The sequence below is a fragment of the Zophobas morio genome, unplaced genomic scaffold (assembly GCF_036711695.1).
Source record: "Zophobas morio isolate AGI-343-1 ecotype UQ-CSIRO unplaced genomic scaffold, CSIRO_AGI_Zmor_V1 ptg000012l, whole genome shotgun sequence".
NCBI lineage: Eukaryota > Metazoa > Arthropoda > Insecta > Coleoptera > Tenebrionidae > Zophobas > Zophobas morio.
The window spans coordinates 24,760,826-24,788,713 of record NW_026972117.1 but is presented as its reverse complement, the minus strand read 5'-3'; the positions used below and the strand labels follow the sequence as shown (position 1 = coordinate 24,788,713).

The 27,888-nt window shown below is 36.5% G+C and overlaps 3 protein-coding genes across 7 annotated transcripts in view; 1 reads left to right on the top strand and 2 right to left on the bottom strand.

The window, feature by feature from the left end:
- Window positions 1-56: 56 nt before the first annotated feature.
- LOC135128071 (cell growth-regulating nucleolar protein) lies at window positions 57-1,809 on the top strand. The gene is made up of 3 exons (XM_064054892.1): window positions 57-342; window positions 395-626; window positions 677-1,809. Exons 1-3 carry the CDS (start codon window positions 218-220, stop codon window positions 1,787-1,789), a joined length of 1,470 nt encoding a protein of 489 aa, XP_063910962.1. The 5' UTR covers window positions 57-217; the 3' UTR covers window positions 1,790-1,809.
- On the bottom strand, window positions 1,797-2,530 carry LOC135128072 (selenoprotein F). Its single transcript, XM_064054893.1, has 3 exons — window positions 2,382-2,530; window positions 2,205-2,320; window positions 1,797-2,152 (listed from the first exon to the last, which is right to left on the bottom strand). Exons 1-3 carry the CDS (start codon window positions 2,421-2,423, stop codon window positions 1,828-1,830), a joined length of 483 nt encoding a protein of 160 aa, XP_063910963.1. The 5' UTR covers window positions 2,424-2,530; the 3' UTR covers window positions 1,797-1,827.
- An 18,898-nt stretch (window positions 2,531-21,428) lies between these two features.
- Window positions 21,429-27,888, bottom strand: part of LOC135128070 (serine/threonine-protein phosphatase 4 regulatory subunit 1-like) — a 74,222-nt gene continuing 67,762 nt past the window's right edge. For 4 of the 5 annotated variants that reach the window (XM_064054887.1, XM_064054891.1, XM_064054889.1 and 1 more), the window contains 8 exons: window positions 26,518-26,816; window positions 25,494-25,664; window positions 24,621-24,907; window positions 23,717-24,452; window positions 23,291-23,375; window positions 22,142-22,758; window positions 21,817-22,087; window positions 21,429-21,762 (listed from right to left, as the gene is read on the bottom strand). In XM_064054887.1, the coding sequence (XP_063910957.1) occupies window positions 21,599-21,762; window positions 21,817-22,087; window positions 22,142-22,758; window positions 23,291-23,375; window positions 23,717-24,452; window positions 24,621-24,907; window positions 25,494-25,664; window positions 26,518-26,816 (2,630 nt within the window). In that variant the 3' untranslated portion in view covers window positions 21,429-21,598. The remainder of the gene's footprint in view (window positions 21,763-21,816; window positions 22,088-22,141; window positions 22,759-23,290; window positions 23,376-23,716; window positions 24,453-24,620; window positions 24,908-25,493; window positions 25,665-26,517; window positions 26,817-27,888) is intronic. The other variant, XM_064054888.1, reaches the window with a different exon arrangement.

Below are 27,888 nucleotides of genomic sequence, written 5' to 3'. Positions count from 1 at the left end.
AGAAAACCCTACTTCAGGGTCAAACACTAAATTCCCCCAAATGTTCCAAAATTCAGCAATTTTTTGTTTGCCGACCCCTCGTGGTGTTGTGTTGTCAGGTAAACGAACAGCTTCTCCTGGGTGAATAACCAAAGAAGCAGATCATTTAAAATCATTGTTGTTCAACAATGTGTTAGGCATCTTTTAAATACTAGAGACGATTCCGACCTCTTTGAAAATGGTTGTATTTACGTGTAATCATTGCGGCGAAAGTTTGCAAAAACCACGTGTTGAGAAACATTACGTTGTTCAGTGTAGAAGACCTAAATCTTTGACTTGTGTCGACTGTTTTAAAGATTTCAAGTAAGTTACTCTGAATACATGAAATACATTGGTATATAATAGGCTGTCATAGAAATGAAGAGTATACTGTGCACACCAAATGTGTTACCGAAGAAGAAAGATATTCTGCTAAGGGATCTATTCCAGGAGGAATTGTAAAAAAGGGAGAAGTGAAACAAGAATCCTGGACTGAAATGATTCGATCAATTGTTCAAACCGAGCAAAGTATGCAGGCATCTTTAAAAAACCTTTTTAACACAATATCGAATTACTCTAATGTCCCTAGAAAAAAAGTCAAGTTTATTGTAAGTACATTTGCAAAATATATTTGTTTATACTTACACATTGTTTTCAGAATTTTATAAAAAGTTCTACGGGCGGCCGATCCAATTTTAGCGATATTGAAGCCGCTTGGGATTTAATAGAAAAATACAAAAGTGAACAGAAAAAAAATAATAGTGTGCAAAATGAACAAAACGGAGCAGAGAATAAAATTGAAGATGATGAAGAGGTGCCAAAGAAGAAAAAGAAAAAAGTAAAAGAAGAACCCCAATTGGTAACTGATATAAATGAGGAGACTGTAGAAAATGGAACTAAACATGAAAGTGACAATAATGGGGAGGTGCCAAAAAAGAAAAAGAAAAAAGTAAAAGAGGAACCCCAATTGCTAACTGAAATAAAGGAGGAAACTAAGGAAAATGGAACAAAACATGAAAGTGAGAATAATGAAGAGGTGCCAATGAAGAAAAAGAAAAAAGTAAAAGAAGAATCCCAATTGGTAACTGATATAAAGGAGGACACTGTAGAAAATGGAACTAAACACGAAAGTGACAATAATGGAGAGGTGCCAAAGAAGAAAAAGAAAAAAGTAAAAGAAGAACCCCAATTGGTAACTGAAATAAAGGAGGAAATTAAGGAAAATGGAACAAAACATGAAAGTGAGAATAATGGAGAGGTGCCGAAGAAAAAAAAGAAAAAAGTAAAAGAGGAACCCCAATTGGTAACTGAAATAATGGAGGAAACTAAGGAAAATGGAACAAAACATGAAAATGAGAATAATGAAGAGGTGCAAATGAAGAAAAGGAAAAAAGCAAAACAGGAACCCCACAATTGTACTAAAATAACGACAGCAGTTACAGAAAATGGAGTAGAACATAAAACCGACGATGATTATGTACCAGAAAAGAAAAAGAAAAAACTTACAGAGGAACCCCAAGTGGAAACTGAGGTAAAGGCTGAATCTAAATTCAGTTTCAAAGAAATAATTTTGAACATTTTAAACTCAAAAGGAAATATTTCCACAAAGAAATTGCAGAAAAAAGTTTTAGCGATTTATTTAAAGGAAATGGGAATTTCTGAAAACACAGAAAAAATAATTAAGAAATACAATCAAAAATTAAAGAAATTGCCAAATGTGATGATACAAGATGATATTGTTTCTTTAGTTGCAAATTCTGAGCAGCAATAAATACATATTTTAAAAAAATATATTTATTTTGTACATTATTAAATCATGTTTGTCCTTAAATAATCGTCTTCAGGCACTAGATGAGTGTTTAAGAACTCTTCCACCGAATCGGTGTTCCATTTTTCAATTGCAACAGTTTCTTGCAAAGTACCATCTTTGTCGTACAGTTTAATTATAGGGTCAAGTCCCCTAACATATTTTATTTGAAGATTGGGAAATTGTAGAGGACGGTGGCTTTTAATGAATGCTTGAATTTGTGGATATGCTCCAAATTTACAAGTACAAACTTCCAAAACGGCTCGTGCATATTTCTTTTCGGTTGTGATTGATTCATCTTGATGGCAACACTCCTTGCAGTGTTCCCTTAAATTTTATAAATTAATAATTCACATGGACGGAGAATGCATTCACTTACTTTATTACATCTAAATTGAACCTGCTAAGTTGATCACAAGAAGAACATAATAAATTTGCCTTATTAAAGCCTAAGGCCCAGCAGTCTTCAGTGGTAAATTCCGTAAATGAATGTTCCTAAAATATCAAGCGATTATTAAAATTACAAATACTTTAATATCTAACGCATTGTCCTTACTATATGTAGTATAAAAAGTACGAAAATCGCGAGTTTCATCATAACTAATGTGTTTATTACTCTCGTTTTAGGTTTTACTGTATTCGTTCTACGTGTTCATAAAATTTTCAACTAAATGACATAACCTCACACTGACGAAGTTTTTCTTTGATTTAGGGATTTAATAAATCTAATGTCATTTACGCGGGAACTTTTAATAAAGTTCAGGGACGGACTTATACGCTTTGTGGCTTATGCTCGGTAACTATAAAAAAACTGATATGAAGTTGTTTAGGAATTTCCCTCGCTCGTGAAGTATAGTCAAAAAAATTGAGTTTTTTTGAAAAATTATCATATTTAAATCTTGCGAAGTTTTTTTGTGATAACACCTGTAAGTTGTGGCACTTGTGGGATACTTACATATCGGCTGTTTATTTGAAAAAGTCATTAAATTAGCCTTGATTTTTTTGTTAACATTATTGTGAAGTAGGCATTTCTACAATAAATAAACTTAAAATTTAATCATTGACACAATAACACTATGGATTAATAAAATATATGCGTTTTTCGGTACGTTTTCTTTTATCAAAACAGCAGGGCCAAGTTGATGATTTTTTTCAAATGAACATCGGTTATGTGTTGATTGTTGTAGAAAAAACAAGCACGCTATGCGTATGTTTCGATAGAGTTTTTCATAATTTTTAAACTGTAAAATGTTAAACAATTTTGTTTTTTTTAAATCTATTTCTCAAAGATAAAAAAATCAAGACGGATTCGTAACATAAGTATAGGTGATATTTAATATTTAAATGAGATTTTTCAATCCGAAATGTTGCGAAATTTTGACGAATTCGTGAACACGTGTAATTTTTGTTTTATTTTTATTATATAAATGTTCATACAAAAACACGTGGTGGAAATTCATAGGCTCCACTCTAACTTGAGTTCTGCTCGTGTTAGCTCGATCCCATCTTGTCAACATTTTTTTATAGCAGTTCTAGTACATTGAATTTGTTTGATTATTTGTCTTCAGGTGCGAGGGAAATCATATCGAAATGACTTTAGATCTTTTTTTTTTTAAGAAATATCATGGACTAGAAATGGGAGGTGCATTGTATGTTTATTTTGTAATATATTAATGTGCTATTTTCTTATTACATCCGAATTATACATACTCGTATTCTCAATTTCTCACAGCTTGAATTTGAACATTTATTCTCGAATTATTATTTTGATTTTGACCGTATTTAAAATATGCCTTGTTGTGTTTATCGCATATGTACTTTGTTTAAGTATGTGATGAGGAATTCTCTGGGTCCATGATGAATTCATTTTTATTTAACCATTAATTTGAATTAAAGCATCATTTAACAAAATGATGTAATTTTTTTTATTTGAAACTGTTTATAGAGTGGCATAATTTAGCATAATGTTGTTTGAAACTATTGACACAGTATAGCGTAACGAAGATTTGGTTGCGCGGTAGTTTCAGTTATTCATTCAGTCATCATCGGAATTTCGGGAGTACAAATTTCAGATTAATGCGATCACCTGTATAAAAGGGACGTCGACACGGACAGTTTTTTGATTTGTTCTCAACTTAGCACCTTTGTTATCAACAAAAACAAATGAACGAGTTGAAGTTCATCGGTTAATTGCGGCAATGTTAGCAGTTGGGATTTTAAGTCAAGTTGTCGGGTTAACTTTCTTTAGATTCCGTTCCCTTCCGCTACGCAAGTGGATGATGTGGTAGCTTGTGATTTTCGCATTCACTGTAAAAAAGCTTTAAAAATCGTATTTTAAATTAGCGCTGGGTCCGATTTGTCGCGAAACGTTCCGTCTCAGTTCGACAATCGCGTCCTTGGATTAGCCATGGAAAATCGAAATGTCAAAGTGATTTAGGAATTATCCCTCGATTCTCAGTGAGAAATCACCAAACACCTCAAATTAAATTATTTTATCCAGGACAAATTAAACGGAATAAATGCACAATTTGGTCCATTTATTGGTGCTGTGTGAAATATTCTAAGTATATGAACCCCTCCACGAGACTCCTGGTCGTAGTGCGCGATCCCGTCAGACGAGCCATCGGCAACTACACCCACCCCGTATCCAAGAAGCCTGAGATGAAGCCCTTCGAGCAGCTCGTCCTTCTCAATACCTCTATCGGCAGCATCATGGACACATCCTGCGAGCGCATCAAGCGAAGCATTTATTACTCGTGCTACCTCACTCAGAAATCACTGAAGAACTCAAATTGAATGATTTTATCCAGTATGATGATTATTATAGGATAAATTAAACGAAATAAATGCACAAATTGCAAATTTTATTACTAAAATCTCATTAAAATGCCATCTATATTGTGGTGACCGAATTTAAATCAAAATTAATTAACAGCGGCGCGAAATCACATTTGAATAATTTGAATTTGAGAAAGAAAAAAAAAGAATTCAAATCATAAATCGTTAAACATAGGCAACCAGGTGCACGGTAACGCTTGCTGGATAGTTCGACAATTAGTAGCGCTAGGGATTTTAGTTAGAGGGTTGGTGGTTAGACAGAGGGCGGCATGGTGGAGCATCAGTCTGAATGTGTTTTTGTAAATGTAAACACGTGGTAAGAACTAGTTTAAATTAGTTGGTTTGGTAATTAATAAAAGGGAGGAACCCTTTGTTTAACGACAATCAGTCGTAACTTCTATGACGACACAGTTTACCCCAACCCGCGCGGCTAATTCTTGCGGCTTTTAATAAAAAAAAAACATGCGACACACGTGCTGTAAATTTGTTTTATTGTTTGTAAATTCACCAATCATGTTAGTTTTTCTTAATTGTTGGCTAGTGCAAACACAATTTACCACCAATCAGGATTATTTAAATAAACCACTTGCTAGAAGATTCACATGAAATTCACTTAGTCAGGAAAACACCTTTGTTGTTTAATTACGAATAGGTTTCTGGATGCATATACGTAAGTGTTACATTATAACACTTCTTAATTCTTCACACAAGATTGGTAATAGTTCATTTACGGCAGTTAAATTAACTAATTCATGCCGCGAACCGGGGGGGGGGGGGGAAGTTAAATAATTTCTTCCCTTAGGCGGTTATTATCGTTATTTTGATTACACCACCGGGGCATGCCCTCACAACGCTAAAGATTGATTACATCACCGGGACATGTCCTCGCAACGCTAGAGATTGATAACATCAACGAGGCATGTCCTCGCAACGCTAGAGATTAATAAAACCATCGAGGTATTCCCACCCAACGATAAAAAATTATATCACTGAGTCGCTTTTTCCTCGCAACGATGATTGGATATTTTTGCGAATATTTATTATATGTTTTGTTGGGGTAACCAGTTCGTGGTATGCTAAACTCTCAAAGTAAATTGTTTTTTTGAAGTAACCAATCACTTAGATCATGATATTATTTGGCATAATGTAAACTCTTTGTCTGAATCATTGATGAAATGTGGCAAGTATTAATCTCATGTAAATTTTGTTAACTTTGCAATTTTTCAACTCATACAGTATTTCTCTATCTCACAATTTTAACCGCAGTAAATTTCTTTGTTGTATAATTTTAATTGAACGTAAATTTCATGCTCTACAGTTTTAACCTCACATACTTAATATTTTATTTGCACAAGTTTATTTCACACCCGATCTTTGTTTTATAAATCTTTGCTAAGTTTGATCATGTAAATATTTTGCTAGTGAATGTTTCTATCATATAAATTATCTGTCTGATGTCCAATTTTAATCTCACATAAGAAGTATTTGTTGTTTAAAATTTTACAAGATCCCATGGCGAATTTAAATGTTGTTTATTGCCCTTTGAAACTTTGACACTTGGTCAGTTGTTATTAATATCAGAATTGTAAGAGATTGAACATTTAAAATGGAATTGAGGTTAAATAACACCGAAACACGTAGCAGAAGCGGCGGGCGCGGCTCCTAGCGGGGGCTAGCGGGATTTATTGCCCCATCTGTACGAGGGTTGCAGGCTTTGAATAGATTCAGTGGGAACGGTCTGGACGATGAGGTGTTGTCAGCTTGACTTCACCCCTAGTTTTCGACCGAAACGGCCTGCTTAGGACGGCATATTCGTCATGGAGATATCGTCGCGGGGGAGACCAGCCCGAATCGGTAGCCCCAAACTCCGCTTGTGCTAGAATGCCCCTGTACTTTTGTTGTGCTTCTGTTAACTGCCGTAACTTAAAAATTTGACGCCACACGCCCGTAATAACTTGTGTATGCAGTTGCATCCAGTTACTTTAATTCAGATTTTGCTTTGTTTCTATTAAATTTGTGATATTCAAATATTTGCGTTGATTCAAACCATAAACGTAGGGTTTTTAGTACTTGTTTGGTTTTTATATGTGTATGTCTGTCAGTTGGCGAGTATCTTTTCTTTCATATTTTTAAGGTGTTTGAAATGTAATATGTCGTGAATATACGATAGGGGGTTTTGGGGCTGAGGAGTGAATGCGAGATGGCAAGTCGCCGTCGCTCACAGCTTCTTTCCTCCTAGAGAGGGGGCGCAATTTTTTTGCCCCCTCCCAAAAATTTCGTCTATTATTTCTTGCGCTCTCGACTCGCACGCAGTATATGCTCACTTATATGAAAGAACGTCTTCCCGCCACTTAAAAAAAAAAACACAGCGTAGGTTTCCATTTTGTTAGACGATCACAGCCAAGGCCAAATTTTGAATTTTTGAATTTTTTTTCGCGGGCCTTTCAAACTTTTTCAAGGTCAATTAAACACGGGAATGGGTTATCACAATATTCTACTGCGATTACATGAAATAGCGAGGGCCTGCTTGTTTTTCAATGATTAATTTAATCAGTAAGTAATAACTTTGATGACAATCTTGTTAAGATGTATCTACTTACTTGTTGGTTCATATTTTCAGCTTTGGAAGACATATTTACTTGCATGGTTAAATATCATTGGATATTTTTATATAGCAGAGAAATGGACGGAGATCAGTTTATACGGTGTGATAACCCAAACTTCCCGCCTTAAAAATTGACCTTGAAACAGTTTGAAAGGCCCGCGAAAAATTCAAAATTCGAAGTTTGGCCTTGGCTGTGATCGTCTAACAAATGAGAACCTACGTTGTGTGTTTTTTTTTTTTTTGGTTTTGAAAAATGGCGGGAAGACGTTCTTTCATACAAGTGCATACACTGTCGAGAGCGCAAGAAATAATAGACAAAATTAGGTTGGTCAAAAGCCTTCCTAAGGGGGAAAAAGAAACGAAGAACGACAACGGCTCAATTTGCCCTTCTGGCGAGTCCGCAGGGCCAAGGTGTCGTCGGTCTTCATTCCCCAAAACCCCCTGGGGTTTTATTCACCGACATATTACATGTCAAACACCTTAAGATATATGAACGAAAAACACTCGCGAATTGACAGACATACACATGAAAACCGAACAAACACAAGACCTACACATATGTAAATTGGATGGCAGAACCCGAATCATTATGAGAGTGTGGCGATCGAACAAAATATAGAACAAAATATATCAATTCCATTTACGAGCACAGCAAAATACCCAGAGGGGGCGTTGTAGCGCGAGCAGAGGTTGGGACTCCTGATCGTCACTGTTCTCCCCCACGACGGTGATTCTATCTACACCAAAGCCTGCTCACACGCACATCTCCATTACGAACGTGCCCTGCGAAACGAGGCGGTTACGATCGCAGATCCGCAGTTGGGTCTCGACTATTGGGCCAAATCGACAGCGTTACAAACCCACGATCGCCCCCTGAAGCTATACAAAACCCGCGGGCTTGTGCAGGTGACGCGATTAATCCCGCCAGTTTGAGAAGGAGTCGAGCGCCCCACGTACACTACGAGTTATGTGTTATTTACCTTCAATTTCATTTAAATGTTCAATCTCTATGACTCTAATATTAAATGACAACCGAACAAGTGTTAAAGTTTCAACAAAGAGCAATAAACAACATTTAAATTCGCCACACACTCTTACGAAAATTCAACAACAAATAATTCTTAATTGAGATTAAAGTTGGACATCAAATAATTTATATAAGAGAAAAATTCATCAACAAAACATTTACAAGATCAAAACTTAGCAAAGATTTATAAAACACAGATCTGGTGTGAAATCAACTTGTGCAAATAAAATATCCTGTTAGGTCAAAACTGCAGAGTATGGAAATTTACGTTCAATTCAAATTATACAACAAGGAAAATTACTGAGGCTAAAATTGTGAGATAAAGACAAATTGCATGAGGTGAAACATTGCAGAGTTAACAAATTTACATGAGATTAATAATAATTCGTGTCCAGTCAAGTTATTGGTTAAAATTCAAAACGTGAAATTATTCAGCTACATTGTGGGCCATTATTACACATACATTTCCCCAAACAAAACACATAAACAAAAACATGGCAGACAGTCTGCAGGTCCCAAAATGGCGTTGGACGAATTCGTCATTCCAAATAATAGGCGTCGAAAATATGCGATGCAAATATGCGATGAATCCTGTGGCGTTGTATAAACGATGGGCTAAATAAAAGGAATAAAAGGCACGTCCCCCCATGACCCACAATGTTTGTTAATTTGTTCAATAGATTCAGTTAAAACATGTACTCGGTTAAAGAAAGAAAATGGACGCTTCAAAATGGCTGCTGCCTGAACAAAGAACGGTGAAAATAACAACTCGTTGGCCGCCATCCAAAATACAAATTTCACAAATATAGCTAAATAAAGCATGGCCCGAACTAAAAATCACTTCCTGTAAAGCCCTACTGCGACGGATTTTAAATGAAAGGTAAAAAAACGAAATTAGTGGAAAAAAGCGCACGCGTCGATGAGTCACGAGGTCAGAAGCAACGTCGAGACTTGAAACTCGCCGCGAAACAGGACCCAGTCCAAAACAGGTGTTCAAAACATACCTCTCCAAAGATGCGAAGATTTCGATACGGCTTACCGCCAAAAGGAACACAAAAACCTCGTCGTAAGAATAACTATGAGAAATCAGGAACACCCAATGGCTCAACGGGGGCTGCTAGGTTTTCCAATGGAACGGATCAACACTGGAAACGCAAAAACAACAGCAAAAGGCACAGAATAACTCACAGATAAAAATACAACCTGTTGCTCGAAGCGCTCGAAGGAAGTGGTCTGTTCTCTTGAAGCGATCAAAAGGAAGTCGACCGTTTGTTCGAAGCGGTTAGAGGGAAGTGGGTGATCTTACACGAGACAAAACCACCCTAACATTTGCGCATGCCTCTCTCTTGGTGTGGTTGATTGCCAACCTCTTCGTCTTACCAACCGTTTCTTGTGCGCGCGAAATTCATTTGAAATTTAAAAATTCGAATTGGATCCTTACAACGGCCAAAGGCTTTTTGGCAATTTTAGGTAAATTTCACACTTTTTTTTTGAATCGGTAAAGATTGGAATTCAATTGAAGCATGTTCGTTACAAGAAATTTTTGAAAGAAAATTATAGAATATTTTTCTCTGTTGGCAATGTGTTTTAGGATTCAGAAAATTTTCTGTTATTATTAGGGATGTACCGACTAGTGGCCGACCGGTCGGATAAGCCGACTATTCGGCCGTTTTTCATCGTCGGCTGCAGTCGGCGACTGGTCGGCTAAACAGCCGATCGGTCGGCTTTTTTTTATTAAAATTAAAATAGTGTATAAAACAATTAAACCCGTTTTACAGAACCTCAATTAAATATTTAATTGCGATTTAATTTTAACCCCGCGTTAAGGTACCATGTGACCGACTCTACGCCAATCAGACATCGCTAATGGCCTTGTTAAATCCGCGATCAACTTAATCTCAGTTAAAATATTGTATAAACTGGCCCTAAATTGTGTTATTCTTTATTTTTGTACAGAGTTACTAAAAAATTTAAATGTTAAAATTATCTAAACAAATTTAACACATATTTTGGAAAACAAAGGAACTTTAGTTATTTCTTTTATTAAAATAAACAATTTTTTACGGTAGTCAGAGAAATAGAAAAAAAAACACTGTCTGTCGCATTTATGAACCGGTTTTAGCAAAGCCGAACAGTCGGCCGACTAGTCGGTTTTTACTGGCCGAACAATAGGCTAGTCGGTTAGTCGGCCAGACCTACAGTCGGTACATCTCTAGTTATTATTATTGTTTTATTTATTTATTGTGCTAACAACAAAAATAAAAATAATATTTCACAAAACAAAATTACATTTAATTTTATTTTCAGTGGTGATAAAAATTAAGTAAAATCAAGTAGGCGTTGATTGATATTTTGTAATTCGTTGTCAAAGTGATGAACAAAAAACAGTCGTAATCAACAAAATTTAGTTGCTTCGCGAATTTCCTGGTTTTCGTAGTTTTGTTTTTGATTTCACGTTTTCTTGTTGTAAACCTGTATTATGGAGGAAATTCGCTTTACGATACACTGGCAGGTTATTTTCCTGAACGTCCTGTTTTTGCAACAAGTTCTCTAAGCGCAGTGATGAGCGTTTCTAAAACAGTGGCAGCCATTGTGTACTTGGGCGAGCAAAATGAAGCGTGCAGAAACTGCTGCTGTACCGAGGAGGGTAGAATAAGAACGGAGGGATAGTACGGTCGAAAAATGTGGCACCGACCGTCCGAAATCTAGACACCGTTTATGACGGTGTTTGGAATACGCGCTCGGCTAAACCACGCCCCCAGTTTCGAGAGAATCGCTAAACAGTGGCGGGCAAAGTTACTCAAGTTATACATTTATTACTTACTTATGAAAACTAAGTCAGTCTTTCACAGATTGTTTACTTCCATTCCACGACTTACAAAGTTTGCAGTTCACCGTGTTGAATTTATTAAAAACAAAACAGCTTAAAGCATAAAGATATACAGCACGTGATGGTACAAAATAACTGAGATGTACGCCCATGGAGTACGATGGGCTTTTCTCGAGATTTGTAGCCAGCTCGCACATGCGCATTAGTGAGTGTTCTGTGATCTCGAGTGCGAGTGGTCTGCGAAGATAGCTCATGAGTTTTCACATCAGCATGACAAGTCTGTCATCAATAAACCTGTTAAAACCCACGGTCGCACTGGCACAAATCGAGCAAGATCCATCCACCAGCACGAGAACCATAAGAGTGAGACTGGCTCACTCCAAGTTGCTATGTATTTCAAAAGATGAGATACAAGAGTTCCAAAAAGCGTCATGCCCAAATACTGAAGCCTGAGGACTACTTCTCACGTATGAAGTTTTGCGAAGGGGCGCTTAAGAGAACCTGGACTGATGGATACTTTTTGAGGAACATTTGTTTCACTGACGAATGTTTATTTTCATGACCATTGGACCTTTTGTCATCGACGTTGGATTGAATGCTCACAAGTACAACATACTAGCCCAGGAAATACTTCCCGAGATTCGAAGGGTGTTACTTATTTCAACCAGCATTTTCCGCAACGTTGGATTGGAAAGTTGGAACCGACTCATTGGCCTGCACGTTCGCCGGATTTATATCCCTGTGATTTTTTTCTTTGGGGATTTCTTCATGACCGTCTGTATTCGAACAATACCAGATGTGTCAACAGAGACGCGCTGCAACAGGCGACCCCAATAAATATTGCTTCAGATTTTACTTCAAATGCTGATCACCACGTGTAGGAGTTTTGAAAATCCACTTCTTGTACAGCAGCTGAGGGCGGCCTTTTTGAACAATTTATGTACATAGGGCAGTACTTTTCCAGATTTGTGCAACATTTCGTTATTTCATTTGTTACCTATCGTTGTTATTTGTCGTTATTTAAATGGTTTATTAAAAGGTTCTTTTCAGAACCGCCAACTGTTGTTTTAATCCTAAATCTTATCATCACATGATTTTAGTAATAAAAACTCACTCAAATCGACCGACACTAGTAACAAAACTCACAGAATATTTTCTGCAATTTGTGGATTTATTTCGTTTAATTTGTCCTACAATAATCATCATACTGGATAAAATACTTCAGTTTGAGTTATTCAGTGATTTTTGTCTGAAATAGCGCGAGTGAATCCTTAGTTTGACGGGCCCGCAAGACGTGTCCATGATGGTGCCGATGGAGGTGTTGAGGAAGACGAGCTGCTCGAAGGTTTTCATCTCGGGTTTCTTGGATACCGCCTGGATGTAGTCGGAGATGGCTCGTTTGACGAGGTTGCGCACTACAATCAGAAATTTCGTGGAGGGATTCATGTGCTGCACCTAGCACCAATGAATTTCTGCATTTATTCCGTTTAATTTGTCCTACAATAATCATCACACTGGATAAAATAATTCAATTTGAGTTGTTAGTGATTTCTGAGTGACCACCGAGGAATAATTTCTAAATTCACTTTGACTTTTTGATTTTCCAATGCTAATGTCTGTGGCTAATCCAAGAACGCTATCGTCGAACTGAGACAGAATGTTTCGCTACAAATCGGGCCAATCGCTAATTTCAAAACACAATTTATAAAGCCGTTTTACAGTCAATGGGCGCGATCCAATGATTTGAAAAAAATACTGGCCGATAGCCCTCCTTTACCTCCACAAATTCATCACTGAATAATAGGTTTAAAGTGATTTCAGGAGATATTATAAAATAAAAACAAATTTCCCATGTTAACTTCGTATGTTCAAACTTTTTAGTTGATGTACTCATACATAACCAGTTACTTAGGTACATGGTTTTGTGGCTCCAACCTTCATGGTTAACTTTGAAATACCAATAAAATTTTACTAGGTACTGATGTAGTGTTGTAAGTATACATCATAACGACCACCAATAAAATACCTAGGTCCATCCGTCTTTGATTTAGCCACTTCATCCGATAAAAGTTCTCTCCAATTTAGACAATCTTAATCAAATCGATATTTCAAATCATATTGTTACGAAATAAACCCATACGCCGCCCCGGTACGACGCCTATGGGGCGTCGAGAGTTTTCTAGTAAGTGTGATGAGGATGGGTGAGTCATCATCGGTGACGGTGGCTAGGCGGCGTTCCATAAAGACGTGTCTGGAGCGGGTTACCGGAAGTCTCGATTGCGGGCCCCAGAAAAACGTCGAAGCGGCGTTCTCGATCCATCGAGAGGAAGGTATTGGTTTAAATAGAGGCCACCGTCGGGAACGAGATTATTCAGTCAATTCAGTCCACGAGAGTACAGTCAAGCTGGGCAGGAATTATTTTATACATAATCGCTGTGCACTCGTGTAAATTCGAGTTATTAAGAAATAAATTGTTGAGTTTAACCCATATTTAATCGTTAATCTGAAAATTTGTTTTATACAGCGAAAGCAAACTGCTGCGGTAAACCTTAGAACAGCTATTAATTTTGAAGCAATAATACAGTGATCAGTATTGTATTTCAATTTCAGAAAAATGGTATCTTTTCGAAAGCTTTTTACACAACACTGTGGAGGATACTGTAATTATTATATCCTTAAAAGCTTCCAAAAAATCTTCAAGAAATGGTAGAATTTTAATGCTGGTAAAAAGGAAGCGAGAACTCTGGCGTAGCTGTAAAAGGTCTGGTTCCGACGCTAACTACAAAGCTCACAGAACTTTTTCAAACGATGTGCGACCGTTATCAGAGAGGTTAAAATTGCATAAGTATGAGTTCCAAATTGCAGTTAATGAAGTCGCTAACATATTTGCCGATATTTTTTTCACATCGTTTTTATACGAAAATTTTTGGATATACATTATAATCTCCAACGTTGGTTCTCCTAATTCAATTTCTTTTAGCGAAGTTGATTTTTCCGAATGCGTGCTACACGAAAAACTGAAAAATTGCAGGTTATGAAATCCCTGATCCTGATCTTGTTACCACTTAGCCCCTTAATAAGAGTTCTGCGGATGTGCTTAGCGAACCTGTCCATATGAGTCAATTATTCTCATTTATTCTCATGAGATACATTTATTAATGTCTATAATTTTAGGTTCGTTGTTAAAATTATGGAATCAGTCATTTATGATCAGTTGATCAAATTTTTGTTAGATCACTGTTTAAAACCAACACAGCAACACTTTCTACTTGAAAAATCTTGAGACATTAGGCAAGCTTTGACTTGGATTAATTCGTTTTTCAGTAATGGTACATTTCGTGTCAGAGTGGGCAATTCTTTCAGCCGACCAGTGGAATCTGTTGAGTGGGGTCTCTCACGATTCCCTATTGGGTCATTTGCTTTTCGCAGCTATGCAGCTGATTTAAGTAGTTCCAGTTTGCAATGTACGCACATGATATTTACGTTTTTCGGATGTTAGAAATCGGCGTGGGTAAAACTCAACAATTTATTTCTTAGTCGTACTAATTTACACAACTAACTACAGCGAATAATTCCGACTCGACTAGAATGGATTTGACTAGTCTCAAAGTCTCTCAACATTGACTCGACTGGACTCGTTAACTGACTGAAGGTGACCTCTATTTAAACCCATACTTCCTATTCTTATCTAGATCGTCGTACATACTAGAAAACCTTCGAGAAAACCCATAGGCGTCGCACCAGGGTAGCGTATGGGTTTATTTCGTAACGATAGCAAGCTGTACAACAAAAAGTCCAATGCTGTCTGCTGGTACATACGTAGATTTATATAAATGGTCTAGGGACTGGTTGATCCTACTTAACGTTGATAAACGTAAGTTTCTTTACCAGAATAATAAGAATCGAAAGGTTTCGTGCGATACTGAATTTGTTAAATCCGACTGTGGATGTTGTCGAGATCTGGGAGTATTAGTTAGTCCAGGGTTTTCTTGGTCTAATCACGTTGTTCATGTTAGCAAAAGCGCCAATTCGATGTTATTTCTTTTGAGTAAGTTTTCTTTTTATAAAAGTAACTTCATGGTGTTCTTAAAATTGTAATTGCATTTTTGGAGGACCAGGATTAACTTTACTGATGTTAATAATCAACTGTGTAAATTGACGTAATCGGCTTTACGAAAGTTCTATTGTTTATCATGATAACTTTTACTATGAACAACTAAACTGTAGCCGTAGACTCCAAGTAATATAATAGAGAACCGGATGGTGAGGGTCTTCATTCCGTACGCTGTCAACAGAATTTTTTAAATAGGTACTACATTTAAAATTGGAAATAACCAAGTCCACATAGTGACTGTCAGTATTAAAAACATTATTGAACTCTGTCTTCGCTCAATTCGACGGTGGCCTTTATTTAAATAAATCCATACATTTCTCTGGATGGATCGTGAACGCCGCTTCTAGGTTTTTCTGGACCCCGCAATCGAGACTTCCAATAACCGGCTCCAGACTTTTCTTCATGCGAACGCCGCCCGCCCGCCGTCACCGATGATGAGTCACCCATCATCGCCGCACATTCTAGAAAACCCATAGGCGTCGTACCAGGGCGGCGTATGGGTTTATTCCGTAACATATCAATTATGACGACGCGTTGGTTAAATAATTCACCCAAATTATCTATGAACTTAGAGAGTAACTAGGTTGGATGTAAATTCCAAACACACATATTTTAAAATAATGGAAAAGTTAGGCACCAGCGACATTACTCCATCAATGAACTGTAAGGAAACAAAACATTTGGTAATTTTAATATTTAACGAAACAAAAAGTTCCAATTCGAGATTAGAAAAGTCAGAAACAGCATCACGTATCTGGAGAGAGCGGAAGATTTTAAATTTATTTGTCACAGCATGTTTAGTAGCATCAGCTACAGAAATTGAGCGAAATCCATATCATCAAGTGGCCAATTCACGATCCACGTGAAAATTGCACAATTTTAAAGGCAATTCCTATACAGGTAATATGATGATTTCCCTATAATCTCTGCTACAAAGGATATAATCATTGTGTCTTCCAATTGCTTTATGCATTTACGATATTTTATGCTCATATTTATGATGAATACAAAACAACAACAACCCGCAAAAAGAAACCCAGAGAAGGATAATGCGGTCAGTGGCGAAAAAGAAGTAAAAAACATACCATTAAATTACGAACACAATCGCAAAAGTAACAAAATAAATGGGGTGCCAAAGCGTAACACGTGTTTATGTCAAACAACTAATGTCTACACTATAGCAAACACTATGAAAATCCCCAAAAAGTTAGGTACAATATAGAAAGCAGTTGAATGAACCTGACAACCGTCCCACTCACTCAAAAATATCTAATTTAAAAGTGAAGAAAAATACCTAAGAATAATTGTTGATTTTAATTTATTCTGTGTACAGAAAACACTTGTGGTGTTCAGTATTAGGAATATATTTTGATAACCCAAACATCCCGCCAAAATTGAATAAAATGTTTTTATTCAACACCTCTTGATTATAAGGTCATAAAATTGCCGATTTTGCACACATTAGAAGGCCCATAAGTCACTAGTGGAATTATGAATTCATAATTAAACTGTTTTTTCATAATTAAACACTTTAGAGAAAACTGAACAATTTATTGAACACAAAGAAGTTTAATACATAAAATTAGAATTGTATGAATCATTTCTCCAGCTTCAGATTAATATTTATATTGAAAGCTTGTTGTTCCCAAGTTCATTTGGTTTTGTCTTCTCAATTTCAACACTGCTTTCCGCTCCCAAATTTTCACCCAGGATCTTTTTAGCAATAATCATTTTGCTGGAAATTGATTCTTCAACATAGCCTTGTGCCACGCTTGTCGATTTCCATCGGCCATGACGTTTGAGCATACCAAGATCAGCTCCAGCATTAGATAGTAAAGTAGCTGTGTCCTGTGTACAACTCTGCTTCTGGTAATTTCAAAAAATCTGCTACTACTGATGGTGTTTTCGATAAACTATTTATTCCGACTGGCTGTACTGTGCATTTCTTACTTCTGTAGCACAAAAACAACCTGTTGTGAGAAACATTCTTAGGTCGCAAAGACATATATTTTCTACAAATATCCAGCACATTAACGGAAAATCCTTCTTTCATGATGGTAGAGCTGCGTGAAACATTTGTTTTTGTATCTGGTACAGATACCAACATATAGGATCCATTATCTTTTACGTTATCGATTGACATTGTCACTAATTCATTACATCGACAGCCACCTCAAACACCAAAAAGTAGTGCCACCTGTAATGTAAAAAATTAAATTACATTCTCAAATAACAAAATCGCCTTACCTTCATCATCGAAAACTTTGTATTAGGTGCCTCTACTAGAAACTGTTGAATATGCTCTCTTTCAAGAACTTTTGCTTTCTTTGGCTTGTGATTTTTAGATCCGTTCTTCAAAAAAGCGATCAATCTGCCATATTGCGAAATATCAGCATTTTCGTGAAGCTTTAATGTCGCTCTTAATATGGAATATTTTGTCCACATTGAAGAGGCCGCAACTTTTGCTGACGTTAAAGAAGTGACCCAGCACGTCTTCGCTTACACCAGAAACATTATTTTCTTGCTTCCAGTTATTGAAGTAATTTAATTCCTTGTAATAAGCGTCCTTGGATTTCTTCGGTAACAAACTCGATGTGGCTTCTTCAACATCGTTCGCAATACTTTCCGGAAGAGCACGTTTTCTTTCCATTTGGATCAATATGACGAGTGCAGAAGCATGGCAGAAGCCGTTTTCTTTTTAAAAAATTTTCTCAATTTGACGTGAACAAACAATTTGTGGTGGCAACCACACGGAAACCAATTCATAGGTTACCAGCTTTTAACGATATTGAATTTTTGGGATTTTCATGATGCTTTAAGTACTGTTACTGCAGGAGGTGTTGGATAAAACCAAGTATTACATTCGTGTCTTAACAGCAAATAAGTCGCTTAAGAAAAATTAGGCCACTCGAGCAAGCTCTCGTGGCTAAACATTTTTTTCGTGACTTATTTGCCTTGCTTCTAAACAATTACCATAAATAGCTATAAACCGCGAAAAATTCAAAATTTGACATTGAACTGTGATAGTCAGCAAAACTAGAATCACAGTCGTGGTGGAACCCTATGTTGTGTTTTTTTTTTTATAACGGAACGCGTTCAGATGCAAAGTGGTGAACCCCAAGGTTAGAAAACGCCCCTAGATCAAACACAAGATATAAAGGACAAAAAACGTTTATTCCTCCATTCTGACAAGAAAACAGAAGAAAAAGCTATGACTAAGTGCATTTTGGGAAGATTGAAGACGCCTGAGTTCTCAGGTACAAAAAAACTGCCTAGTTTTCAAAATGAAATCAAATCAAATGTTCCAAATCAATGCAAATATTTGAATGTCACATATATAACCACTAAGAAAAACAGAAAACTGAATTACAGTAAATGAACTCAACAAGCGGGTTACAGCGGACGTTGTAACGAGAGCTGAATTTAAGTCCTCGTCGTAGTCGGTGATTTTTCTTTGGTGATTCTACTCTATATACCAATATAACACACACTCCACATTTCTATGTTCAAAAAACCTGCCGCATATTGTACTCCGCTTTTGTACAACAAGCAGCTATTGGGCCAAACTTCGCGTTTCATGCCGACGCGGCTCTTTTCATAAAACAGTAAACTCAACTACAAACCGTGTGTTTCGCTTTCGCCATGCGAACTAACTTGTGTCTTTTTATTTCAATTAAGTTCAAATTCTACCTTCCCCGAATTTATAACCATGACTGAATGAGTACTAAAATTACTTAAGTAGTTAAATTTATTAACACACCACACTACATCAACAATTTCAAACAAATGCAAAGTGGTGAATCCTAAGGTTGGAAAAGTGACTAAATCAAAATGCAAAATCTAGGAAGTAAATTCTTGAGAGGAAAAATCTGTTAAACCGCCTGCGAACACCCTTTCGAGCTTTCAAAAATGAAATGAAACGTCACAAATCGATACATACGCATAAATCTTAATTAAATTAACTGGACTTAGTACACAAGTTATTACGATTGTGTGCCGAGCACGAAAAGGCTAAGATGAGCGAAAAGAAACTACTCAGCATGAGAGCGCATAGCGATGGCGGCGCGAAGGGCGTCTCCTCGTGAAGTTCAATTGACCCTAACCACAGCCACAGCACGCATTATAAACTTTTAACCATTCGCATTCGCCTTCTTCCATCCCTATAAAGGACACAGCCGAGTAAACGGCCTGATTTGCTAGGGTTGAAAATTCTCTATTGATAAACATTCACGTGACAATGGCTGTGCGTTTATTTCGGTTAAAAATCTTCTGAATTTTGATGATAGCAAAATTTCGCTAAAGTATTGGCGCAATTTGCCAATATTTACGACTGCAAAATTATATGCTCCCGTTAGAATAAAATTATACGAAAAAAATAAGAAAAAGCTATGGACTTACCAATATGAGATCAGCAGCAACTTCTCACAATATGTCCTTTTTTTTTAACCGTTTAAAAGTATCATGGAGGGACTTAACCTGTTTCTTCAGTCTCATATTCATCATCAATAATTTTAGTTGCAATCGTTGTTACACCACTTGATGTTTTGGCAGCGTCAACGCTTTGGTATTTAAACTGATCTTAAACATTAATCCATTTTGAAAGAAATAACTTTGAAAATTATCATCTATCAAATTAATATTATCGGCGTGGACTCGAAATAGGAGGGGTATTTTATGTTTATTAATTGATCTTTTTTTTTCAGCCTAATTGAACATTTATTCTCCAATTACGCCGGTCTAGAGCGGGGTGTTCCGAGACTACATTATTTTGATTTTTGATCACTATAACTAAAATTATGTAAATTATTTATTGTTTAAACTTCCTGGTAGAGTGTGGCGTAATTAAACATTACTTGCTTCGGTCCTTGTAATTTTAGTATTCATTTCGTGGTCAAAATTTAAGAAGATAGGATTCTAACTTTTATGTGGAATAAATGCACAAGCATGCGCGGCGGGAAGGGAGGACTGACGGGACTGCCCACCCAAAATCCTAACATTGTTCATGTGAATGTTTATTTACAATATCGGATTCTGCCGCAGTGAATCAGGCCGCCTAGCTGGTCGTCTCCTTTACGAAGATGGGAATAGCCTTAGTAATGCGAACGTTAATCGCGAGTCGGGTGTTATACTAGTGATTAGTGCAAATAGACCTTCACGAGAAAATTCCCAACTGCCGCTGTCTATGCTCCTCATGCGACTTATACTTTATTTTCACTTTTGTGGAAATTTGTGATATTTGTATCTATCGACTAAGGTCACTTTTCCTTTTCGCACTGGTGGTGATACTGGAGGGTGATTTTGTGTAGGAAGGAAAAATGCGACGATCTGAATGTGATTCGAACTCTTTCAAATTTTTTGGGCGGGTGTTTTGACCGCTAAACAATGCGACGTGATTGTCACCTCTCTTACCACGGTTGTTGATCGTGCCACCTCATTAAGGCGTCAGTTTTACGTTGATTTAGCGACGTCGCAAAATCTAATTAGAACTGTATTAGAAGTTTTGCGACATCGATAGCCGAGTCGCTAAATCAAATTGAAAAATAATGTTATTTGAGAATGATGTATAGTGCGCACCACGGGTTTTACATTAACGCTGGACATGACATTTTTTTTACTGTGGCACATTTTATTTTGTTGTTTTTTCGTGTAAAAAACGGCGGGCAATTCACGAAAATCGATAAAAGTTCAGCCTGCGTTGTCAAGGCAAACTGAATTCAACTTGTGAGCCGTAAATATTCAAAGGAAAAGAATCTACAAGGTTGTTTACACAGATTTTCCCCTACTTCTGAAAAATAACCAAAGCCAGTGGGTTTTTTAGTAACTTTAGGAAATATATTTTTCAGAAGTAACTTAAAAAGTATAAGCATTTTGTTGGAACGTAAGTAATACCACACCCTAAATCAAACCAAAATTTAGTGGTTTAAAAATTATCATTGAATAAAACTGTTGAGGGGCAAGTTATGTATATTGAAAACCAAAGGGAACTTGAAATTATTCACTTTTTAGTTACTCCTCAAAACAAATTGCTTGATGAGATAATTTTGCGTACAGCCCTAACTTTCAAAACACTAAACACTTGGAAAACTTAGTTCTCTATTTCCATTGAGCCTGTTTTTATCATATAAACTAGTGCTGCACTTGGTATAATATAACCAATTACTGTGAACCACCAAGGTAGAACTAAAAACGTTCAGGCAAATTCTATTTATTTTTTTCCACTTTTTACATATATTACAACTTACAGATAAAAATTACAAATATATAATATATATAATAAACACAAAAAAAGTAAAATTAAAACTGCAACAAAAAAACTTATATTATACTGTACCCGATAAAAAATTAATTTTAATTACAATTTATTCAATATTATAATCCAAATTAGGTGGAGGTGTTGCAGGCTTATTAAATGTATCACTAACTTCTGCATACTGGCGAACATCACGATCCTTATCTGCTTGTAGCCTTCGGATAACAGTTCCCAAACTATCAAAATGTTGGTTGCTAGGATCAGCAAAGTATTCTGAAAGAAATACAATCTTAGTACCTAACAACATCCATTTAAGAAAGAACTCACCATTAGGAATAATATGTTGTGCTATTGTTTTGGCGACCACCAATCTAACATTGGCGACGGGATCCCAACTCAAATCTAATAAATGAGGCATAATTTCAGTTGCGAACTGTTCCGGCGGCAAAGCCTTAGATGCTAACAATCTATTACACAACAAAGCAAAAGTTTGCCGTCTCTTCCATTTTTTTGAATGAGCAAATTTTTCAACTAATCTGACTAGGTATAAAGAATTTAGACCCGGTTTCGATGATATATGTCGCAACAGCTCCGTTATCTAAAACAACAAAAATTTAAAACAAATTCACAAACGTAAGAAGTTAGTAATTACCAAAGAAATAGCTACTTGACGTACTGCAGACACGTCATGTAGCAAATTTTCGGCGATGAGTCCAATATGTTTAGCCGAATCTACTGGTTTAAAAAGAGTTACAATAGACAACAACTGCTTCGCTAATTCGTGTCTGAAGCGCCAGTTCCACTCGTTTTCCGTTTTTAAAAACTCCTGTAATCTAGGTAAATACGCTAGTCGTTTAGTGGGCGTAATTATCTTTAAAAAGTACGCCAAATGTTTCAAAATTCCAATACGAACTTCATCGAGGTCTTTGATGAAGCCTTCAAAAATTGGTGTCAAATGTTCAGTGGCTATATCTTGGCCTAAAATAGATGCCAATTCATGCAAACTACTCGCTACTGTTCTTCTAACTTTGTACTGCATATCGCTGGCTAAACGTTCAATGGTGTGTTTCAATAAAGGCCAATTTTTATTTTCCAAAGTTAACGCCACTGCAGGCAGTGAATAGGCGCAATGGTAAGACATTTCGTTGTCTATGTTAATGGAAAATGACGAATCGGTCATCAAAATGAAATGATTTATCAGCACTTGAGGTACGATGTCTTGCTCCGGCTCAGTTGGCACGAGTTCCGTAAGCTCTGGAGGGTGGGATTCTGTAAATAATATTAGTTGTACACTTCCAGACGGTTGCAAAGTATAATTTTGAATAAAAAAGAGATATCATAGTCTGCCTTAATACAAAAGTATCTTCATGGTTTGTTCATTTTGTATGTTATAATCATTTGAAAATTGGAGTGACTGAACTATGTTGTGATAAATCCGGTGTTACTAAGAAATAACACGTTGAAGCTAGTGTCTGTGCGTAAAGTCATCATTTCTAAAGATGAATGTGATATAGTAGGTGTTTTTGTTTCAACATTACCATGTTGAAACAAAAAGTTATTTAGTTTATAATTTTTAACACGTAACACTGCATTTAATAAATTCGTATTGGCAACTCAAAACCAATTTATTATTTTCTTAGTTTAGACAATATAAAACCGGAATGTTTAAAAATCTTGATAGGGAAGTGCAACTTTAATTTAATAAAGACTATATTTTTTTAGTAAAATCAGTATCATTAGTGATTTACAGGTCACAGTTCATTCTGTAGAGATTTTAGGGAAACACCACGCGAATACTTACCGGCAATACCTGGTGTCTCATTTTTGCTATTTTCACATAAGCTATCATTTAAAGTTACATCTTTAAGCGAATCCTCTAATGTTGCCTAAAATTAAAATTAAAAAATTAGAAACAAAGCGTTGCATGAAATGTTAAAGGTGTAAATCTTATGAAATAAATCAGAATGACGTTTTGTAACTTCAGATATGCATCAGAAGACCGTCGTCAAGTTCATCATCATTGTCTAAGAGCAAAGAATCGTATCATCATAAATTCTACCGCCATTGTGAACTGTAGGACAAAAACAAAACACACAAATACTTACATATTTGTAGGTCTCATATAGTTTATGAGGCACGAAATATTAATGAGCACAAAACAAAAAAATGAAAGCCAAGCAATTTATGATGACACAGATGTATTAGTAAAGCTGTGCAAATTACTCACCCCCATATTACAATCCATTTTACCTCGAACTACCTGTCCTTCCTCAAGAATACTGAGATCTAATGCCATATCAGGACTTATATACCAATAATTATATGAATTGTACAAATGTAAGTTATCATCTTCGTTCTCACGCTCACTATTCAAAATTACCTGATTATTTTCGGTGTTTTCTTTAACTGGGTTGTCGGTGATCTCCCCATTGCTTTCAGAATGTGTAACCGAATCTAGTACAACTGCAATGGGATCAAATTTCGACGTACTGGGTTCGTCTGCACTTCTCAAACTCAACTTTTTAAATTCTGCATCTAATTCAGTACTACCGCTACCTAAATTATCACAAGTTGCGTTTTTAATATTACTTATCACATTTGCATTGCTTAAGTTAGTTTTTAAGTTATCTCCTATCACACCATGCTCTTGTTCTACGCTCCTATAGCTGAGCACTGCATTTTTAACCGTTTCTACAATCTCTTTTATATCTTCATCAGTTTGACCAACTATTGTGGCGTTTAAACTAAAGTTTTCGTCACACGTCTGCTCATCTATTTCTGCATTCACACTCAACCCTTCCAGAACCTCCGTTTCTAATTTTGATTTTGGATCTTCGTCGTCTAATTGCCACCAATCACCCAATCCCACATCGTTACATGTCTTAACCACACCCGAATTTAACGGCGATGGTTGTCGAGGTAGATACTTAAATTTAACATCTGGGACAGAGGGTGAATTAATTCTGAAATTAAAAATAATTACCTTTCCGTCCACAATTAGCTCATCCAATCGTGGAAAAAATTTACCGCGAAAATCTTCTGCACCTGTTCATGTACATCAAAACACCGTACAATTTTAATTAAAATTGATTTTCGTGGCAAATTCTCGCAATCTTTATTAATCAACTTACAAAAATTCGCTGCCGTCTTTATTTACGAAAACTAATTCCCCTTGATTATTATATGCCGTGTTTGTAATAGGAGGATCAGCGAATGTGGAAATGAACGGTCCAAGAGTCTGAAACGCTGACATTTGAACCCATCTACAGTCATCTTGTAGAAGTTTTGCGAAAGTTGGTGCTAGTACTGTTCGTCGTATCTCTTGTGAACATACTGAAGAAACGAACATTATTACTTCGGCACATGGTTTTCGAACACCCCATATTTCATCTTGGCACAGGGAAATGTAACATGGTAACTATAAATAACGTAAGCACAAATAAATTTTTTCTGCTTGATAATTGAACTTGCAGCAAATTTAATTACTGTTAAAAGTTCAGTAGACGTAAAGTTATCTTCACATTTATTCAGAAGACCGTCGTCTAAATTCATCATTTTAAAATGGGCGCTTTATAGAAAAGAAAAAATTGACCGTTAATTAACTTTTATTTTTCAAATTCCGATTAAAAACTGTTACATTTAATTCAAGTTAACACGCGCTTTAAATCGTTATCATTGTAATTAATGCATTCATTAAAGATGACAATTAAATGCAACAGGTCTCCCTTAATCAAAATACGTTCAGTAAAAATACTTAAAAGAACTGAATAGTAATCAATGAAGATTACACGCATGTTTGATTAAAACAATAAATTTTGTTTTCAGTCCCAGTCATTTTGTATACTTTCAAAGTTTAGAACAATGCCTATCTTTGATGTACTTCCAAAATTAGATCACAACAGAAGGCCTATGACTTGCAAAATTTCGGGTTTATTGATCAGGGAAATTTAATTATATCATAAATAAACCTTCCTATGGTTAGCTAGAAATTAAAGTGTACTCACCAAAACTTTCTCAAACTGTTCTTTGCCAACAACAGCACAAAAATCGCCAATGTGCGACGCACACACTTTTCTGGTATAGAACATGTTACTGGCGCATAATTGTGAAAATCGTTTCAAGAACACTCTTTCCGTAACATCACGTCCCAGAAGGGGGGCCATTTTACTCATTAGCTGCAAAAAAGAATAAAAACATTCAACTCTCCTTGTACCATTTAAGAAAAATAAAAGTATAGTATTACTTACATGACGACCGGCGTTAAATGTGCACTCTTGCGCTCATCAAAGCTGGCTGTGATATGATGCTAAATACATTTCACTTCCAGTTGATGAGCGAAAGCCTACACTAAAAAAACTAAAAACTCAGTTCACAAAACACCTGAAACATACTAAAGGTGGCACAAAACGGTGTATATTAGATGTTGTAGCGCTCATCAAAGCTGGCTGTGATATGAGCTACAAATCCATTTCACATCCAGTTGATGAGCGACACAACACATAAAAATTGAAAAACCATTTCTAGCAGAACTCCGCAGACCGATGAAAAGGTCGTCAACCAAACTCGTCAAAATGGCTGTGATACCCGAACAAACACAAGGCTTCACAACCAAATTGACTGATAGGGCACCGACCATAACCTCTCTTCTTGATGATGCAAAGACAACCAAGCTCATCAAAGTGGCTGTGATATCTATTAAATTTAAGAGTTCACAGCCAAATTGACGACTCGGGCATCTTCTAGTTGGAGGACTTCTGGATTGATTGCTGATGAGGACTCTCAACTCTGCTCATCAAAGCTGGCTGTGATAGAATAGTATGATCTAAAACCGCCAACTCTGATAAGAAGAGGCAAGATCAACTGCCGATGTACTGTTGGGTGTGAACAGTCTCTCCATGAAAGACAAGGTAGTGAGACAAAATTAACAAAACATCTCACTACCCATGTCTTTCAAGAAGTTACTGTGATGCTTCAAAGTTACATTTACGAAAAACATTAGTAAACGAAACAAGCAGTGAGAATACTTACTGTGATGGCCCCCGTGTTTATATCGGCACTTTGCTCTTCATTCGAAAGGGCAAGAATGGCTGGACAGACTTGTATTTCCGCTTGGGGCTTGGTGATGAGCCCCTGTTCCAGCAAGTGTATAAGCGTGGTGTGGGCAGCCTTGTCCACAGCATTCTCCGAACAACCCAAATTTCGCACCACCAGAGGCAACAGATATTCACTCGTAATTGACTTGAGCAACTCCACGCGGTTGGAATACTTCACAGCTTGCGATGCTATGTGTGGGATTTGCTCCAATAGGTCTGCCCTGACCATGGCCTCTGAAAAATTCCAAATCAAGTGTTATGCGTGCGAATAAAAATTGAAAATCGCGAATTATTTCGTTTACGTTGTAATTTGAGGTTAGAAAAGTGCGTCGATTTGCTTTTATGCGAAGAAAAAAAAAGCGGCAAAAGTGAAGCACGCGGTTACCACCATTTTGATTTGCGCCTAAATATTTCTTGCAGGTTAACCGGAAACGCGTATCGAAATTCGCCGCGAAAAATGCATTTCGGTCGATAATTTTGGTAATAACACTTACCTCGTGCCCAAAAGATACTTTTCGCGGATCGTTTGACGAAAATCGCCACTTTTTTTCCACATTTTTCGCGTCGAAACAACAAGAGCAAAAACCAAGCGTTCTCAGTGCCATGCCGACGAACTCGTTTGATTGCCCGTTTGTGGCGCATGGTGGCGCTGCGGTCGCGGCGGGTACGCCGTCGACGCGCGGCGTTGTCAGATTTTGCGACTTGCCACCGTCTGTGGGATTTCAATCAAAATCGAATTCACGAATTCTTTTGAAAAAAATATCACCAAAATTAACCTGTTCTTTACTTATTGGGGCGTACGTACGAAATACTAATGAGTGCTGACACTGATTTTGCATCTTTAAGTTATTTATTGAAGTAAACGCATCAATTTAACGGATAATTTGAAAAATTAGTTATGTTCATAGAATTGCAAATATATATATATATATATATATATTTAATAACACGATGGCGTCTCTGTAATTATTTGACAATTTCTGTTCGTAAAATTAATTTATTTTAAAACCCGCGCAATTAAAAGTTTCGGAAAAAAGGAACAGGTAATAAAAAAATTACCCCTCAAGCTACAACAACAAACATCTATGATAAACAACCTAATTTTAAATATGTCCTTTTTCTTGTACAAAAAATTAATAACTGCTTTTAGTCGTCGTTGAAGCTAATTTTGAGTCGACAAAATGGCGCGCTTCTGAGGAAAATGAAATTATTATGATTATGTCAAAATTTATTTTGTAAAAAATTGTCTTAGATATGAAAGGGCGCGAGGTAAACAATGAAGTAGCATTTGGATGATTGAAAGTCA

Coding starts and splice junctions, on each gene's coding strand:
- LOC135128071 (XM_064054892.1), top strand. CDS start 218: ATGGTTGTATTTACGTGTAATCATTGCGGCGAAAGTTTGCAAAAACCA. Junction 343..394: donor GACTGTTTTAAAGATTTCAA/GTAAGTTACTCT, acceptor AGGCTGTCATAG/AAATGAAGAGTATACTGTGC. Junction 627..676: donor GAAAAAAAGTCAAGTTTATT/GTAAGTACATTT, acceptor CATTGTTTTCAG/AATTTTATAAAAAGTTCTAC.
- LOC135128072 (XM_064054893.1), bottom strand. CDS start 2,423: ATGATGAAACTCGCGATTTTCGTACTTTTTATACTACATATA. Junction 2,321..2,381: donor TACTTTTTATACTACATATA/GTAAGGACAATG, acceptor TTGATATTTTAG/GAACATTCATTTACGGAATT. Junction 2,153..2,204: donor TTCAATTTAGATGTAATAAA/GTAAGTGAATGC, acceptor ATAAAATTTAAG/GGAACACTGCAAGGAGTGTT.